The sequence below is a fragment of the Salmo salar genome, chromosome 29, assembly GCF_965601325.2.
Source record: "Salmo salar chromosome 29, fSalSal1, whole genome shotgun sequence".
In the NCBI taxonomy this organism is placed as follows: domain Eukaryota; kingdom Metazoa; phylum Chordata; class Actinopteri; order Salmoniformes; family Salmonidae; genus Salmo; species Salmo salar.
In genome coordinates this window covers 33,307,672-33,327,500 of record NC_138319.1, presented here as the reverse complement: position 1 = coordinate 33,327,500, position 19,829 = coordinate 33,307,672, and the positions used below count along the sequence as shown (strand labels likewise).

General features: G+C 42.9%; 1 protein-coding gene across 2 annotated transcripts in view; it reads left to right on the top strand.

Annotated features, from left to right (window-relative positions):
* Nucleotides 1–19,829, top strand: part of LOC106590611 (semaphorin-5A) — a 334,049-nt gene that overhangs the window by 131,282 nt on the left and 182,938 nt on the right. For both annotated transcript variants that reach the window (XR_014383102.1, XM_082970801.1), the window contains exons 6-9: nt 432–530; nt 6,979–7,192; nt 9,675–9,960; nt 14,081–14,216. Coding sequence is in view for 1 of the 2 variants with exons in the window: in XM_082970801.1 (XP_082826927.1) it covers nt 432–530; nt 6,979–7,192; nt 9,675–9,960; nt 14,081–14,216 (735 nt within the window). In the remaining variant the exon portion in view is untranslated. The remainder of the gene's footprint in view (nt 1–431; nt 531–6,978; nt 7,193–9,674; nt 9,961–14,080; nt 14,217–19,829) is intronic.

The window sequence follows — 19,829 nt, the reverse complement described above, 5'->3', positions numbered from 1 at the left end:
ACCCCTGAAGAGTTAGCCAGGTCCTAGAACAAACCCCTGAAGAGTTAGCCAGGTCCTAGAACAAACCCCTGAAGAGTTAGCCAGATCCTAGAACAAACCCCTGAAGAGTTAGCCAAGGCGATAGCGGCAAAGAAAAACTCCCCTCGTGCTTTCTTCTGCTGTTGCATCATTATTCAGAATTAGTCCAATGTTTAGGCTATTATTTTCACTTACATTCTTATTTAGCATATGTGATCATTAGTATTGTATCTATTCTTTTGTGTTTAAAAAAATCTTCTTCTACCTTTTTTGAGCTCACGTTGAAGAGAAATTCCAATGTATGTACATACAAAAGCCAAATACATGAAACTTTAAATTTGGCTAAGGTGTTGCTGTGTCTGTGTCCTTCTATGAGGGCTAATGTTAGCTGTGCTGTTCTGTCCTCTTCACAGGAGGAATGTCAGAACTACATCAGAGTTTTGCTGGTGAATGGAGACAGACTGTTTACATGCGGAACCAACGCTTTCACACCAGTCTGCACCAACCGCACTGTAAGAATCTAATAACGTACCTTGTCTTCTCTTCTCTACTTGCTTTTTATCGAAATCTGGAACTTCCTTCTTTTTTCCTCTCTGCCCACTCTGCTTTGACTCCACCTACCGTATTAAAAACCTGCAGTCTTTCCTGAGGAAAGTGTGTGACCTGTTTGTTATATTATGTGGTAGCATAGTGGAGGGTAGGTGGAGGGGGTGGTGTTACCTTTGTTAAAATATAGATTTTTCTCCAAAAGTAGCAAATGCAAAGGTCGTCGTCTCATAACGACTATTTCCTGCGGCTGAAATACGTAATAGTATAAATTTCAGGAAATGACTATGGTGGTATTTTATCAGCCCTGTCATAGGAGAACACACTCTGAGTCGGTCTAGATAAGTACTGCATAACTGGCAGGGTTGGGGTCAATTCCATTTGAAATTCAAATAGTTCCTAATTGAAAGGCATTGAAGAGAATTGGAATTTTAGTGTACTTCCTGAATTGACTGGAATTTAAATGGGGTGGGGGAGAGAGGGGGGAAGAGGAGAGAGGAAGCGAGGAGAGGGAGAGTGAGCGAGGAGATAACAATATACATTTAGTTATCACTAAGTCATAAAGTAGGAGGAATATCCTGTTCATTAATGATGTAGTCACTGGTCAAATGTCATTCAATATTCTAATTCAATTTAACACCATATCAATATTTATGGCCTCGAATGGCAGGATTATATTTGCCATTGTGAGTAAAGTGAGAATGCAATCCTCTATCCATGATATTGATCATGACAATGACGATGATGAGGATGGTGGTGGTGATGACATAGAGCCTATTATTGCAGACCCAATGTCCTCATCTATCCTGTAGACAGCTATGAATCATTGACTCAGACATCTAACACCTCCTTGCCTGTCACTCTCTGTGTCTGAGGACATTTCCGAGACGGTTTACTATGAGTCAGCCTCTATCTACACTCTACTTCTATTAGACCCATCTTACAGGTCCAGCTTGACCCAAACACTTCCCTCAACACACAGGAAGAGCTCCATCAATACCTCCTTTCATCTCAGACGTCAGGCACAGACACAGACACTCTGTTGGGTTGAGCTGGGTCAGGCCGGAAGCCCGGAGCGGAGGTAGTTTGTGTCGCCGGAACCAACAGTGGTCCAAGTCGACCCACTGTAATAAATCTATCCAAAGTGACCCGTTCTGTTATGCTGTTTGAATATAAGTGTCACGTCCCTTAAGGAAGTAGAAAGTCCATCTCTCATTGATTAACCCGAAACTACAGCCAGCATTATAGAGAAGCTTTAGTGTTTCTGTCAAACAAGGCTTGTGTTCTGTATGGTATTGTGGAACCCCAATTGGAGAATATAGTATTTATAATTCAGTATTTATAATTTATTGGAAGGGTTTCCATCAAAACAAAAATGTATTTACACAACAGTATGTGTCTACCCATAAATTGTAACAAAAAAATGTTGGTTTATATAAATCCACTCAGAAAAAACATGACCTCAGCTTAGATTGATAGGAATGGAGGTGAAAATCTTGCTCTAAGCATATTTTATTCACGGTGAGATTTCACGGTAACACCATGTGTTATAATGACATATCAACACTGTACACGTTCCACCTCTTAAACATATTCAGAACTGCTGCCTCAGGTTATGCTGCATGACGATTTATTGGGAACAAGTGTCAGGGCCATGTGTAGGTTGGGCTGTTAAGTATTTTTAAACACAGAGAGCTGGATTTGGCCCACTTTCAAAGACAGACAAACCAAACGCCTGAGCGCTGAGTCTCGCATCGAGCTGCTTGTGAAAACGGAAAGGATTTGCTTAAGTCAGTGATATAGTTTAATAACAAGTTTCCCAGGGATTTCATTAATTCAGTGATGTGGTTTAATTACGCTTTACCCAGGGATTTCCTTAAGTCAGTGAAGGGGTTTAATAACGCATTATCCAGGAAAACAGATGGATTTCACTAGAGTCATTATAATGACCCAACGCTACTAGGAGGAATAACAAGTCATTATAATGACCAAACACTACTAGGAGGAATAACAAGTCATTATAATGACCCAACACTACTAGGAGGAATAACAAGTCATTATAATGACCCAACACTACTAGGAGGAATAACAAGTGAGTCATTATAATGACCCAACACTACTAGGAGGAATAACAAGTCATTATAATGACCCAACACTACTAGGAGTAATAACATGTCATTATAATGACCCAACCCTACTAGGAGGAATAACAAGTGAGTCATTATAATGACCCAACATTACTAGGAGGAATAACAAGTCATTATAATGACCCAACGCTACTAGGAGGAATAACAAGTCATTATAATGATTCAACACTACTAGGAGGAATAACAAGTCATTATAACTACCCAACACTACTAGGAGGAATAACAAGTCATTATAATGGCCCAACACTACTAGGAGGTATAACAAGTCATTATAATGACCCAACACTACTAGGAAGAAAAACAAGTCATTATAATGACCCAACTCTACTAGGAGGAATAACAAGTCATTATAATGACCCAACACTAGTAGAAGGAATAGCAATTCATGCAATGTCCCTACCAAACTGGGAGGAATAACAAGTGAGTCATTATAATGACCCAACCGTACTTGGAGGATTATCAAGTCATTATAATGACCCAACTCTACTGGGAGGAATAACAAGTCATTATAATGACCCAACTCTACTAGGAGGAATAACAAGTCATTATAATGACCCAACCCTACTAGGAGGAATAACAAGTCATTATAATGACCCAACTCTACTGGGAGGAATAACAAGTCATTATAATGACCCAACTCTACTAGGAGGAATAACAAGTCATTATAATGACCCAACTCTACTAGGAGGAATAACATGTCATTATAATGACCCAACACAACTAGGAGGAATAACAAGTCATTATAATGACCCAACACTACTAGGAGGAATAACAAGTCATTATAATGATCCAACCCTACTAGGAGGAATAACAAGTCATTATAATGACCCAACACTACTAGGAGTAATAACATGCCATTATAATGATCCAACCCTACTAGGAGGAATAACAAGTCATTATAATGACCCAACACTACTAGGAGGAATAACAAGTCATTATAATGACCCAACACTACTAGGAGGAATAACAAGTCATTATAACTACCCAACACTACTAGGAGGAATAACAAGTCATTATAATGACCCAATACTACTAGGAGGAATAACAAGTCATTATAATGACCCAACACTACTAGGAGGATTATCAAGTCATTATAATGACCCAACACTACTAGGAGGAATAACAAGTCATTATAACTACCCAACAATACTAGGAGGAATAACAAGTCGTTATAAAATCCAACACTACTAGGAGGAATAACAAGTCATTATAATGATTCAACACTACTAGGAGGAATAACAAGTCATTATAACTACCCAACACTACTAGGAGGAATAACAAGTCATTATAATGACCCAACACTACTAGGAGGAATAACAAGTCATTATAATGACCCAACACTACTAGGAGGAATAACAAGTCATTATAACTACCCAACACTACTAGGAGGAATAACAAGTCATTATAATGACCCAACACTACTATGAGGAATAACAAGTCATTATAATGATTCAACACTACTAGGAGGAATAACAAGTCATTATAACTACCCAACACTACTACGAGGAATAACAAGTCATTATAATGACCCAACACTACTAGGAGGAATAACAAGTCATTATAATGACCCAACACTACTAGGAGGAATAACAAGTCATTATAATGACCCAACACTACTAGGAGGAATAACAAGTCATTATAATGACCCAACACTACTAGGAGGAATAACAAGTGAGTCATTATAATGACCCAACTCTACTAGGAGGAATAACAAGTCATTATAATGACCCAACACTACTAGGAGGAATAACATGTCATTATAATGACCCAATACTACTAGGAGGAATAACAAGTCATTATAATGACCCAACACTACTAGGATGAATAACATGTCATTATTATGACCCAACCCTACTAGGAGGAATAACAAGTTATTATAATGACCCAACACTACTAGGAGGAATAACAAGTCATTATAATGACCCAACACTACTAGGAGGAATAACATGTCATTATAATGACCCAACACTACTAGGAGGAATAACAAGTCATTATAATGACCCAACACTACTAGGAGGAATAACAAGTCATTATAATGACCCAACACTACTAGGAGGAATAACAAGTCATTATAACTACCCAACACTACTAGGAGGAATAACAAGTCATTATAATGACCCAACACTACTAGGAGGAATAACAAGTCATTATAATGACCCAACACTACTAGGAGGAATAACAAGTCATTATAATGACCCAACACTACTAGGAGGAATAACAAGTGTGTGAACCTCTTTAGGAAATACGGCGCTGTGGTGAAGGTGGAGTTTTTTCTTAGCATTGGTCCTGTGACAGATGTTGTGTTGTTCAGCCTTTTCTCAAATAGATTTGTTCAACTCCTGCGTCCACTCTCCTCCGTCCTCTGTCGCCTCCTTTTTCGATAAATGTCAAAGGTAAGCGAGGAGATGCAAAGTGGATGGAAATGAGACTCTCCTTCTCCACTCGCTGATCATCAGGCAAATGACTTTTACAGGGAAGGAAATCCCAAAATAAATATAAAAAACAAATGTAGCTAGTTGTTTGCATTCTTTTCTCCTCTGAGTAAACAACACCTGCTTCAAAGGTAGGATACACTATCCTGATGAAGGACTCAGGTAGGTTACACTATCCTGATGAAGGACTCAGGTAGGTTACACTATCCTGATGAAGGACTCAGGTAGGTTACACTATCCTGATGAAGGACTCAGGTAGGTTACACTATCCTGATGAAGGACTCAGGTAGGATACACTATCCTGATGAAGGACTCAGGTAGGTTACACTATCCTGATGAAGGACTCAGGTAGGTTACACTATCCTGATGAAGGACTCAGGTAGGTTACACTATCCTGATGGACTCAGGTAGGTTACACTATCCTGATGAAGGACTCAGGTAGGTTACACTATCCTGATGAAGGACTCAGGTAGGATACACTATCCTGATGAAGGACTCAGGTAGGTTACACTATCTTGATGAAGGACTCAGGTAGGATACACTATCCTGATGAAGGACTCAGGTAGGATACACTCTCCTGATGAAGGACTCAGGTAGGATGCACTCTCCTGATGAAGGACTCAGGTAGGATGCACTCTCCTGATGAAGGACTCAGGTAGGATACACTATCCTGATGAAGGACTCAGGTAGGATACGCGATCCTAATGAAAAGTGGCTAACGAGGAGGGGAGGACACTCTTCCGTTCACCTACTAACAAATTGACTCTCTACTCGACCAGTTATTGGTTTCCGGGTCACAAAGGAGAGAGGACGGAGGAGAGAGGATTGGAGGAGAGAGGACAGAGAACAGACTTTTTCCCAAATTAGAAAAGGCCATAGTCTTAGTGTGTGGTTTAGGATAGGGTAAAGGAACTGTATAGGTAGACTGTGGGTTGCTTTTGTCTTACCTTGGCTGATTCTCCAGGGGTTGGTTTTGTATCATAACCTGATAGCTAAACGTAGGATTGTTTAACCTTTATTTAACTAGGCAAGTCAGTTAAGAACATATTCTTATTTTCAATGATGGCCTAGGAACAGTGCCTTGTTCAGGGGCAGAATGACAGATGTTAACCTTGTCAGCTCGGGGATTCGGTCTTGCAACCTTCCGGTTACATAGTCCAACGTTCTAACCACTAGGCTACCTGCCGCCCCTATTTGAGTAAAGGTACTGTAAGATGGTCCTACAGTAACGATAAGTGACAGTTTTTTTACTAGACGAGAAAAGCAGTGTCACAGGCATTATAGTTTATGGGATTCCAATATCCTTCTTTTTAATCTGAGGTCTGTACAAATGTCAATTACCTCTTTGGCATGGTGGGCTGATAATGTACAAGACAAGAGGTGCGTGTGTTTATGTGTGTATTGACTGTGTGTGTGGTGGAAGCAGTGATTTGCATTAGCATGAATGGAGTGGATGATAGTCATGACAAGAATGTAATGAGATGAAGAATTCCTCCTTATAAGCACAAGCACTCTGCACTCACATTGCTTTGCCTTGAACTTGTGTTATCACGATCAGTTATTCAAGTCAAACTCCCAAATATCTCCCTCGTAACCAAGCAACATCCCAAGTGCTCAATGTTTAGCCTTGTCTCATTGTGTGATCGTTCTGCTGCAACTCACAGTAATGGAGACCCACCCACCCCCTCATCTCATCTCCTCCACCTCTGTCCCCCTTCCCCCCCCCCCCTCATCTCCTCCACCTCTGTCCCCCTTTCTCTCCCCCCCATCTGCTCCAACTCTGTCCCCCTCTCCCGTCCACCCCCTCTCCCTCCTCCCCCTCTAATCTCATCTAGCTGACCAACCTGACAGAGATCCATGACCAGATCAGTGGGATGGCCCGTTGTCCCTACAACCCTCTCCATAACTCCACAGCCCTGATCACCTCCAGTGGAGATCTGTATGCTGCTACCGCCATGGACTTCTCTGGCAGAGACCCAGCTATCTACCGCAGTCTGGGGGGGCTGCCGCCTCTACGCACCGCACAGTACAACTCCAAATGGCTGAATGGTAGGCCGGGTTACAGGGTAAAGGAAAGGGGAGTAGGGGAGAGTGGGGTGCCACCAATTATACAATGCTTAGGACAACTCCAAATGGCTGAATGGTAGGAGGTAAAGGGTAGGGGGATACGCAGTAGTAGTATAGAGATGTAGAAAAGGGTTTGAAGGAGGTAAACTTGTGGTGTCTGTCACTGTCACACAGTTTACTGATGACAAAGACCATCAACACACTTTTTTTGTTTCCATTTCTTTCAAGACAACAAGGGATCAAAGTCTTTAACTTCTTTTTAAAAATAATTATGTCACAAAAGCTTTGTCATTCTTTATTGACATGCTTCTCTCTTTCCTTGTTGAAGGACATCAAAGTGACATTTTCATCTGGTGGTGAAACAATGAAATCAGCGTGTCGGTGTGAAGAGCGCAGTGTGTTGCAGTTCAAAAGCACAACCCCCCCTGGAACAAGGCTGCTGATTGAATACGCTGCTTCAGTCATTCTCTCACTCTAAAAGAGCAGGTCAATCTCTTGTCAACCAGGGATTTGATCTGATTCGCATTAAACCCAAAAATAAAACCATAAAAAAAATATATATAAAAAAGGCACCACGTGTTGCAGCAACCTTTGAGAAAAGGTTCAGTAACTCATTTTACATCAAATAGATTTTCTTCTCTCTCTTCTCCTGTGATGCTGTGCAAAGCTGCGGAGGAGAAGGCCATTTGAAAGAGCAAAAAAGAAATACAAAAAATAATGTTTAATTTAAAAGTGGATTAAATCACTGTCAAGGAGGATAAAGCATGTGGATAAGGTCCAATAATGTCATACATAAAAATGAACCCCCGGGAATGAGTGGATGTGGGAGGTCAGCAGATTTACTACACTACACCACCGCTTTGGTCATTCCTCATCTCAATCTGTAGGCTTCCCACAATGAATAGTAGGTTTTACTATTGGAACACAAAAGTCATTAATAAGAATGGCATCATTTATTTTCCCTAATCACCTTTACCTCACAGCTCTACATCAAGATCCTATGGACCCCTAAATAAATAAACATAAATATGGGTTGTATTTACAATGGTGTTTGTTCTTCACTGGTTTCCCTTTTCTTGTGGCAACAGGTCACAAATCTTGTTGCTGTGATTGCACACTGTGTTATTTCACCCAGTAGATATGGGAGTTTATCAAAAACTGGGTTTGTTTTCAAAATTGGGTTTGTCTGTGTAATCTGAGGGAAATATGTGTCTCTAATATGGTCATACATTGGGCAGGAGGTTAGGAAGTGCAGCTCAGTTTCCACCTCATTTTGTGGGCAGTGTGCACATAGCCTGTCTTCTCTTGAGAGCCAGGTTTGCCTACGGCGGCCTTTCTCAATAGCAAGGCTATGCTCACTGAGTCTGTACATAGTCAAAGCTTTCCTTAAGTTTGGGTCAGTCACAGTGGTCAGGTATTCTGCCACTATTTATCATCTGTTTAGGGACAAATAGCATTCTAGTTTGCTCTGTTTTCTTTTATAAATTCATTCCAAATTGTCAAGTAATTATTTTTTTGTTTTCTCATGACTTGGTTGGGTCTAATTATGTTGCTGTCCTGGGGCTCTGTGGGGTGTTTATGTTTGTGAAAAGAGCCCCAGGACCAGCTTGCTTAGGGGACTCTTCTCCAGGTTCATCTCTCTGTAGGTGATGGCTTTGTTATGGAAGGTTTGGGAATCGCTTCCTTTTAGGTGGTTGTAGAATTTAACGGCTCTTTTTTGGATTTTGGTAATTAGCGGGTATCAGCCTAATTGTGCTCTGCATGCATTATTTGGTGTTCTGCATTGTACACTGAGGATATTTTTGCAGAATTCTGGTGTTTGTCCCATTTTGTGAATTCTTGGTTGGTGAACGGACTCCAGACCTCACAACCATGAAGCGCATTGGGTTCAAGTGTATTCTCTCTCTCTCTCTCTCTCTCTCTCTCTCTCTCTCTTTGGCTTTTTCTCTTGCAATCCCTCTCTCTCTCTCTCTGGCTTTTTCTCTTGCTATCCCTCTCTCTCTCTCTCTGGCTTTTTCGCTTGCTATCCCTCTCTCTCTCTCTCTGGCTTTTTCTCTTGCTATCTCTCTATTGGTCTCTCTCTATCTCTCTCTCACTCACTCTCACTCTCTCAAACTCCTCTGTTTTCTCTTTTGCCCTTCCCCCTCCTTCAACAGAGCCTAACTTTGTCTTCTACTTCAACAGAGTCTAACTTTGTCTTCTACTTCAACAGAGTCTAACTTTGTCTCCTCCTTCAACAGAGCCTAACTATGTCTCCTTCTTCAACAGAGCCTAACTTTGTCTCCTCCTTCAACAGAGCCTAACTATGTCTCCTTCTTCAACAGAGCCTAACTATGTCTCCTTCTTCAACAGAGCCTAACTTTGTCTCCTCCTTCAACAGAGCCTAACTTTGTCTCCTCCTTCAACAGAGCCTAACTATGTCTCCTCCTTCAACAGAGCCTAACTATGTCTCCTCCTTCAACAGAGCCTAACTTTGTCTCATCCTACGACATCGGGAACTTCACCTACTTCTTCTTTCGGGAGAACGCTTTGGAACACGACTGCGGTCGGACCGTGTTCTCACGTGCTGCCCGGGTCTGTAAGAACGACATTGGAGGACGCTTCCTATTGGAGGACACCTGGACCACGTTCATGAAGGCACGGTTGAACTGCTCTCGACCGGGGGAGATACCGTTCAACTATAATGAACTCCAGGGGACGTTCTACCTGCCAGAGTTAGACCTACTCTATGGGATCTTCACTACTAACGTGTACGAAATACATTCTAGACACACAGAGACACACAGAGACACACAGAAACACACAGCAACAGAGACACACAGAGACATACAGAAACAGAGACACACAGAGACACACAGAAACAGAGACACACAGAGACACAGAAACAGAGACACACAGAAACAGAGACACACAGAGACACACAGAAACAGAGACACACAGATACACTCAGTAACAGAGACACACAGAGAAACACAGAAACACGCAGAGACACACAGAGAGACATGCAGAGAACCACAGAGATACACAGAGACACAGATATACACAGAGACATGCAAACAGACACACAGAGACATACAGAGACACACAGACACACGCAGAGACACACGCAGAGAAACACAGAGACACACAGAGAGACACGCAGAGACACGCAGAGACACACAGAGACACACAGAGAGACACACAGAGAGACACGCAGAGAAACACAGAGAGACACACAGAGAGACACGCAGAGAAACACAGAGAGACACAGAGACACACAGAGAGACACAGAGACAGAGACATACAGAGACATACAGAGAAACAGAGAGACACACGCGGAGACTCGCAGAAACATGCAAAGACACTTAAAGAAACACGTAGAGAAAAACAGACACACCCAGACACACACTTTACCCTCTCTAACATGGGCCTGTGCAGACCTACTCCGTCACAATGGGCAGGACAGAGGGTAGCCAGAGGGTAGACTCCAGATACGGCTGGTGGGATCAGCTATAGGACGACAGGCTCATTGTAATGGAATGAATGGAACGGTATCAAACACATCAAACGTATGGAAACCACATGTTTGATGCAGTTCCATGTATTCCATTCCAGCCTTTCCAATGAGCCAGTCCTCTCATAGCTCATCCCACCAGCCTCCACTGTGTACTCTGCCTAGAGGTTCCTTCATGGCTGTTCGTATTATGGTCAATAAACCTTGAAGTGGCCAAAACACTGAAGTATCCTTCAGGTACAGCTGATAATGAACAGTCATATTATACTATCATCATTCACTCACGTTTAGTTTGACAGTTTGATTCAGACTAGTTTCTCTCATGTTATTTTATAATATCTTAGAGAAGACATGCTCTTGTTAAAGTGACAGTTTGAAAAGTCAAAGCTATTCGTCAGGCCCGATCTGTACACTTAGCCAGAGAGGCAGAACCTCTTAATTGAAGCCTGGTGTTAAATTTATAGTCACATTAGACCGTCCATCACTCACAGTGGGATCTGAGTCCACAGACACGATCTGGTAGGGACAGATATGGAGGTATATACCAGTCAGCTAGCATTGTGTCTGCTTAGTTGGCTTCTTAATCTCTCTCTCTATATATAGACATATATACAGTACCAATCAAAAGATTGGAGACACCTATTCATTCAAGGATTTTTCCTTATTTTGACTATTTTCTACAGTGTATAATAGTGGTGAAGACATAAAAACTATGAAATTACACATATGGAATCATGTAGTAAACAAAAAAGTGTTAAACAAATTAAAATATATTTTAGATTCTTCAAAGGAGCCACCAATTTACCTTGATGACAGCTTTGCACACTCTTGGCATTCTCTCAACCAGCTTCACCTGGAATGCTTTTCCAACAGTCTTGAAGGAGTTCCCACATATGCTGAGCACTTGTTGGCTGCTTTTCCTTCAATTTGCAGTCCAATTCATCCCAAACTATCTCAATTGGGTTGAGGTCGGGTAATTGTGGAGGCCAGGTCATCTGATGCAGCACTCAATCACTCTCCTTCTTGGTCAAATAGCCCTTACACAGCCTGGAGGTGTGTTGGGTCATTGTCCTGTTGAAAAACAAATAATAGTCCCACTAAGCGCAGAACAGATGGGATGGCGTATCGCTGCAGATTTCTTTTGTTCATTTGAATTTTTTTCACCTTTATTTAACCAGGTAAGCTAGTTGAGAACAAGTTCTCATTTACAACTGCGACCTGGCCAAGATAAAGCAAAGCAGTGCGACACAAACAACAACACAGAGTTACACATGGAATAAAGAAGCGTACAGTCAATAACACAATAGAAAAAAAGAAAGTCTATATACAGTGTGTGCAAATGGCATGAGGAGGTAAGGCAATAAATAGGCAATAGTAGCAAAGTAATTACAATTTAGCAGATTAACACTGGAGTGATAGATGAGCAGATGATGATGAGCAGATGATGGTGTGTGAGTAGTGATACTGGTGTACAAAAGAGCAGCAAAGTAAATAAAAACAATATGGGGATGAGGTAGGTAGATTGGGTGGGCTATTTACTGGCAGCAGAGAACTGGAAGGAAAGGCGGCCAAAGTAGGTGTTGGCTTTGGGGATGACCAGTGAGATATACCTGCTGGAGCGCGTGCTATGGGTGGGTGTTGTTATCGTGACCAGTGAGCTGAGATAAGCGGAGCTTTACCTAACATAGACTTATAGATGACCTGGAGCCAGTGGGTCTGGCGACGAATATGTAGCGAGGGCCAGCCGAATAGAGCATACAGGTCGCAGTGGTGGGTGGTATAAGGCGCTTTGGTAACAAAACGGATGGCACTGTGATAGACTGCATCCAATTTGAGTAGAGTATTGGAAGGTATTTTGTAGATGACATCGCCGAAGTCGAGGATCGGTAGGATAGTCAGTTTTACTAGGGTACGTTTGGCGGTGTGAGTGATGGAGGCTTTGTTGCGAAATAGAAAGCTGATTCTAGATTTGATTTTGGATTGGAGATGTTTGATATGAGTCTGGAAGGAGAGTTTACAGTCTAACCAAACATCTAGGTATTTGTAGTTGTCCACGTATTCTAGGTCAGAACCGTCCAGAGTAGTGATGCTAGTCGGGCGGGCGGGTGCGTGCAGCGAATGGTTGAAAAGCATGCATTTGGTTTTGCTAGTGTTTACGAGCATTTGGAGGCCACAGAGGAGTGTTGTATGGCATTGAAGCTCGTTTGGAGGTTAGTTAACACAGTGTCCAAAGAAGGGCCAGATGTATACAGAATGGTGTTGTCTGCGTAGAGGTGGATTAGGGAATCACCCGCAGCAAGAGCGACATCGTTGATATATGCAGAGAAAAGAGTCGGCCCGAGAATTGAATCCTGTGGTACCCCCATAGAGACTGTGAATGAATGCTGTGGTAACCATGCTAGTTAAGTGTGCCTTGAATTCTAAATAAATCACAGACAGTTTCACCAGCAAAGCACCCCCACACCATCACACCTCCTCCTCCATGCTTCATGGTGGGAACCACACATGTGGAGATCGTCTGTTCACAGACTCTGCGTCTCACAAAGACACGACAGTTGAAACCAAAAATCTCAAATTTGGACTCATCAGACCAAAGGACTAATGTCCATTGCTTGTGTTTCTCGGCCTAAGCAATTCTCTTATTATTATTGCTGTCCTTTAGTAGTGGTTTCTTTGCAGCAATTTGACCATGAAGGCCTGATTCACGCAGTCTCCAATGAACAGTTGATGTTGAGATGTGTCTGTAACTTGAACTCTGTGAAGCATTTATTTGGGCTGCAATCTGAGGTGCAGTTAATTGCCAATTTCTGAGGCTGGTAACTCTAATGAACTTATCCTCTGCAGCAGAGGTACCTCTGGGTCTTTCATTCCTGTGGCTGTCCTCATGAGAGGCAGTTTCATCATAACGCTTGATGGTTTTTGCGACTGCACTTGAAGAAACCTTAAAAGTTCTTGGAATTTTCCAGATTGACTGACCTTAAAGTAAGGATGGACTGTTGTTTCTCTTTGCTTATTTGAGCTGTTCTTGCCATAATATGAACTTAACCCTATTTGGTAAAAGACCATCTTCTGTATACCAAACCTACCTTGTCACAACACAACTAATTGGCTCAAACGCATTAAGATGGAAATACATTTCACAAGTTAACTTTTAAGAAAGCACACCTGTTAATAGAAATGTATTTCAGGTGACTACCTCATGAAGCTGGATGATTCCATATGTGTTATTTAATAGTGTTGATTTCTTCACCATTATTCTACAATGTAGAAAATTGTCAAAATAAAGGAAAACCCTGGAATGAGTAGGTGTGTCCAAACTTTTGACTGGTACTGTATATATATTTAAATGTATCTCTCTCCCTCTCCTCCCCCTACAGGAATAGCATAGCAGCGTCTGCGGTGTGTGCCTTCAACCTCAGTGCCATCACCCGTGTGTTTGGTGGCCCCTTCAAGTACCAGGAGAACTCTCGCTCCGCCTGGCTACCTTACCCCAACCCTAACCCTGACTTTCAGGTAGATATACACCTACCACAACCCTAACCTTGACTTTCAGGTAGATATACACCTACCACAACCCTAACCTTGACTTTCAGGTAGATATACACCTACCACAACCCTAACCCTGACTTTCAGGTAGATATACACCTACCACAACCCTAACCTTGACTTTCAGGTAGATATACACCTACCACAACCCTAACCCTGACTTTCAGGTAGATATACACCTACCCCAACCCTAACCTTGACTTTCAGGTAGATATACACCTACCACAACCCTAACCTTGACGTTCAGGTAGATATACACCTACCACAACCCTAACCATGACTTTCAGGTAGATATACACCTACCACAACCCTAACCATGACTTTCAGGTAGATATACACCTACCACAACCCGAACCTTGCCTATCAGGTAGATATACACCTACCACAACCCTAACCTTGACTTTCAGGTAGATATACACCTACCACAACCCTAACCGTGACTTTCAGATAGATATACACCTACCACAACCCGAACCTTGACTATCAGGTAAGGAACTCCAAAAAATCCGTCAAACTGAGCTCACAGGGAAATCTCTCATCCCAATATTCTAAAAAGGGCCTGAAGCCATGGGTTCAGCTAGATATTTGTTCTATCAGGGTTAAGCCAGGCTCAGGTTCAGATTGGGATATGGTTTGGGAATAACCAGTCTGAAAATAACCAGACACCTGTAGCTACCGTAGTATTACAAGAGAGATGGATGAGTCAGGTCAGTGCCTTATATGAGATATCCGACCGTGAACAGTCCGCTCTAGTGGTCTTTTAGCCATCATGCTGTTACACACTCCTGGTTATTCTGAGAACACAGTAACATTCAAGATTCGTTTTTATCACCACAACAACAACTCTGTCCAATTAACCAACACACAGAAACGTCATCACATACTCTGCCTTTGTAGGAATATACTAATGAGCGTTGGTGGGTATTCATTATGAGTGTTGGTGGTTATTCATTATGAGAGTTGGTGGGTATTCATTATGGGCGTTGGTGGGTATTCATTATAAGCGTTGGTGGGTGTTCTTCATGAGCGTTGGTGGGTATTCATTATGAGCGTTGGTGGGTGTTCCTCATGAGCATTGGTGGGTATTCCTTATGAGGGTTGGTGGTTATTCATTATGAGAGTTGGTGGGTATTCATTATGGGCGTTGGTAGGTATTCATTATAAGCGTTGGTGGGTGTTCTTCATGAGCGTTGGTGGGTATTCATTATAAGCGTTGGTGGGTGTTCTTCATGAACGTTGGTGGGTATTCATGATGAGCGTTGGTGGGTATTCATTATAAGCGTTGGTGGGTGTTCTTCATGAGCGTTGGTGGGTATGCATTATAAGCGTTGGTGGGTGTTCATGATGAACGTTGGTGGGTATTCATTATTAGCGTTGGTGGGTATTCATGATGAGCGTTGGTGGGTGTTCCTCATGAGTGTTGGTGGGTATTCATTATAAGCATTGGTGGGTATTCATTATAAGCGTTGGTGGGTATTCATGATGAGCGTTGGTGGGTGTTCCTCATGAGTGTTGGTGGGTATTCATTATAAGCGTTGGTGGTTACTCATTATAAGCGTTGGTGGGTATCCGTTATGAGCGTTGGTGGGTATTCATTATAAGCGTTGGTGGGTATTCATTATAAGCATTGGTGGGTATTCATGATGAGGGCTGGTGGGTGTTCCTCATGAGTGTTGGTGGGTATTCATTATAAGCGTTGGTGGGTATTCATTATAAGCGTTGGTGGGTATTCATGATGAGCATTGGTGGGTGTTCCTCATGAGTGTTGGTGGGTATTCAATATAAGCGTTGGTGGGTGTTCCTCATGAGCGTTGGTGGGTGTTCCTCATGAGTGTTGGTGGGTATTCATTATGAGTGTTGGTGGGTGTTCCTCATGAGTGTTGGTGGGTATTCATTGTGAGCGTTGGTGGGTATTCATTATGAGCGTTGGTGGGTATTCATCATGAGCGTTGGTGGGTATTCATTATAAGCGTTGGTGGGTGTTCTTCATGAGTGTTGGTGGGTATTCACTATGAGCGTTGGTGGGTATCCGTTATGAGCATGGTGGGTATTCATTATAAGCGTTGGTGGGTATTCATGATGAGCGTTGGTGGGTGTTCCTCATGAGTGTTGGTGGGTATTCATTATAAGCGTTGGTGGGTATTCATTATAAGCGTTGGTGGGTATTCATGATGAGCATTGGTGGGTGTTCCTCATGAGTGTTGGTGGGTATTCAATATAAGCGTTGGTGGGTGTTCCTCATGAGCGTTGGTGGGTGTTCCTCATGAGTGTTGGTGGGTATTCATTATGAGTGTTGGTGGGTGTTCCTCATGAGTGTTGGTGGGTATTCATTGTGAGCGTTGGTGGGTATTCATTATGAGCGTTGGTGGGTATTCATCATGAGCGTTGGTGGGTATTCATTATAAGCGTTGGTGGGTGTTCTTCATGAGTGTTGGTGGGTATTCACTATGAGCGTTGGTGGGTATTCATTATGAGTGTTGGTGGGTATTCATTTTGAGTGTTGGTGGGTATTCATTATAAGCGTTGGTGGATGTTTCTCATGAGCGTTGGTGGGTGTTCCTCATGAGTGTTGGTGGGTATTCATTATGAGCGTTGGTGGGTGTTCCTCATGAGTGTTGGTGAGTATTCATGATGAGCGTTGGTGGGTGTTCCTCATGAGCGTTGGTGGGTGTTCCTCATGAGTGTTGGTGGGTATTCATGATGAGCGTTGGTGGGTGTTCCTCATGAGTGTTGGTGGGTATTCATGATGAGCGTTGGTGGGTATTCATTATAAGCGTTGGTGGGTGTTTCTCATGAGCGTTGGTGGGTGTTCCTCATGAGTGTTGGTGGGTATTCATTATGAGCGTTGGTGGGTGTTCCTCATGAGTGTTGGTGAGTATTCATGATGAGCGTTGGTGGGTGTTCCTCATGAGCGTTGGTGGGTGTTCCTCATGAGTGTTGGTGGGTATTCATTATGAGCGTTGGTGGGTGTTCCTCATGAGTGTTGGTGGGTATTCATGATGAGCGTTGGTGGGTGTTCCTCATGAGTGTTGGTGGGTATTCATTATGAGCGTTGGTGGGTATTCATGATGAGCGTTGGTGGGTGTTCCTCATGAGCGTTGGTGGGTATTCATGATGAGCGTTGGTGGGTGCCCAGGTTCGGGGATTCATAGAGCGTTGGTGGGTATTCATTGTGAGCGTTGGTGGGTATTCATTATGAGCGTTGGTGGGTATTCATTATGAGCGTTGGTGGGTATTCATGATGAGCGTTGGTGGGTGTTCCTCATGAGTGTTGGTGGGTATTCATTATAAGCGTTGGTGGGTATTCATTATAAGCGTTGGTGGGTATTCATGATGAGCGTTGGTGGGTGTTCCTCATGAGTGTTGGTGGGTATTCATTATAAGCGTTGGTGGGTATTCATTATAAGCGTTGGTGGGTATTCATGATGAGCGTTGGTGGGTGTTCCTCATGAGTGTTGGTGGGTATTCATGATAAGCGTTGGTGGGTGTTACTCATGAGCGTTGGTGGGTGTTCCTCATGAGTGTTGGGGGGTATTCATTATGAGTGTTGGTGGGTGTTCCTCATGAGTGTTGGTCGGTATTCATTATGAGCGTTGGTGGGTGTTCCTCATGAGTGTTGGTGGGTATTCATGATGAGCGTTGGTGGGTGTTCCTCATGAGTGTTGGTGGGTATTCATTATGAGCGTTGGTGGGTATTCATTATGAGCGTTGGTGGGTATTCATCATGAGCGTTGGTGGGTATTCATTATAAGCGTTGGTGTGTGTTCTTCATGAGTGTTGGTGGGTATTCACTATGAGTGTTGGTGGGTATTCATTATGAGTGTTGGTGGGTATTCATTTTGAGTGTTTGTGGGTATTCATTATAAGCGTTGGTGGGTGTTCCTCATGAGCGTTGGTGGGTGTTCCTCATGAGTGTTGATGGGTATTCATGATGAGCGTTGGTGGGTGTTCCTCATGAGTTTTCGTGGGTATTCATTATGAGCGTTGGTGGGTATTCATTGTAAGGGTTGGTGGGTATTCATTATGAGCATTGGTGGGTATTCATTATGAGCGTTGGTGGGTATTCATTATAAGCGTTGGTGGGTATCCATTATGAGCGTTGGTGGGTATTCATTATAAGCGTTGGTGGGTATTCATTATAAGCGTTGGTGGGTATTCATGATGAGCGTTGGTGGGTGTTCCTCATGAGTGTTGGTGGGTATTCATTATAAGCATTGGTGGGTATTCATTATAAGCGTTGGTGGGTATTCATGATGAGCGTTGGTGGGTTTTCCTCTTGAGTGTTGGTTGGTATTCATTATAAGCGTTGGTGGTTATTCATTATAAGCGTTGGTGGGTATCCATTATGAGCGTTGGTGGGTATTCATTATAAGCGTTGGTGGGTATTCATTATAAGCGTTGGTGGGTATTCATGATGAGCGTTGGTGGGTGTTCCTCATGAGCGTTGGTGGGTGTTCCTCATGAGTGTTGGGGGGTATTCATTATGAGTGTTGGTGGGTGTTCCTCATGAGTGTTGGTCGGTATTCATTATGAGCGTTGGTGGGTGTTCCTCATGAGTGTTGGTGGGTATTCATGATGAGCGTTGGTGGGTGTTCCTCATGAGTGTTGGTGGGTATTCATTATGAGCGTTGGTGGGTATTCATTATGAGCGTTGGTGGGTATTCATCATGAGCGTTGGTGGGTATTCATTATAAGTGTTGGTGTGTGTTCTTCATGAGTGTTGGTGGGTATTCACTATGAGTGTTGGTGGGTATTCATTATGAGTGTTGGTGGGTATTCATTTTGAGTGTTGGTGGGTATTCATTATAAGCGTTGGTGGGTGTTCCTCATGAGCGTTGGTGGGTGTTCCTCATGAGTGTTGGTGGGTATTCATTATGAGCGTTGGTGGGTGTTCCTCATGAGTGTTGGTGGGTATTCATGATGAGCGTTGGTGGGTGTTCCTCATGAGCGTTGGTGGGTGTTCCTCATGAGTGTTGGTGGGTATTCATTATGAGCGTTGGTGGGTGTTCATGATGAGCGTTGGTGGGTGTTCCTCATGAGTGTTTGTGGGTATTCATGATGAGCGTTGGTGGGTGTTCCTCATGAGTTTTCGTGGGTATTCATTATGAGCGTTGGTGGGTATTCATTGTAAGGGTTGGTGGGTATTCATTATGAGCATTGGTGGGTATTCATTATGAGCGTTGGTGGGTATTCATTATAAGCGTTGGTGGGTGTTCCTCATGAGTGTTGGTTGGTATTCATTATAAGCATTGGTGGGTATTCATTATAAGCATTGGTGGGTATTCATGATGAGCGTTGGTGGGTGTTCCTCATGAGTGTTGGTGGGTATTCATTATAAGCGTTGGTGGTTATTCATTATAAGCGTTGGTGGGTATCCATTATGAGCGTTGGTGGGTATTCATTATAAGCGTTGGTGGGTATTCATTATAAGCGTTGGTGGGTATTCATGATGAGCGTTGGTGGGTGTTCCTCATGAGTGTTGGTGGGTATTCATTATAAGCGTTGGTGGGTGTTCCTCATGAGCATTGGTGGGTGTTCCTCATGAGTGTTGGTGGGTATTCATTATGAGTGTTGGTGGGT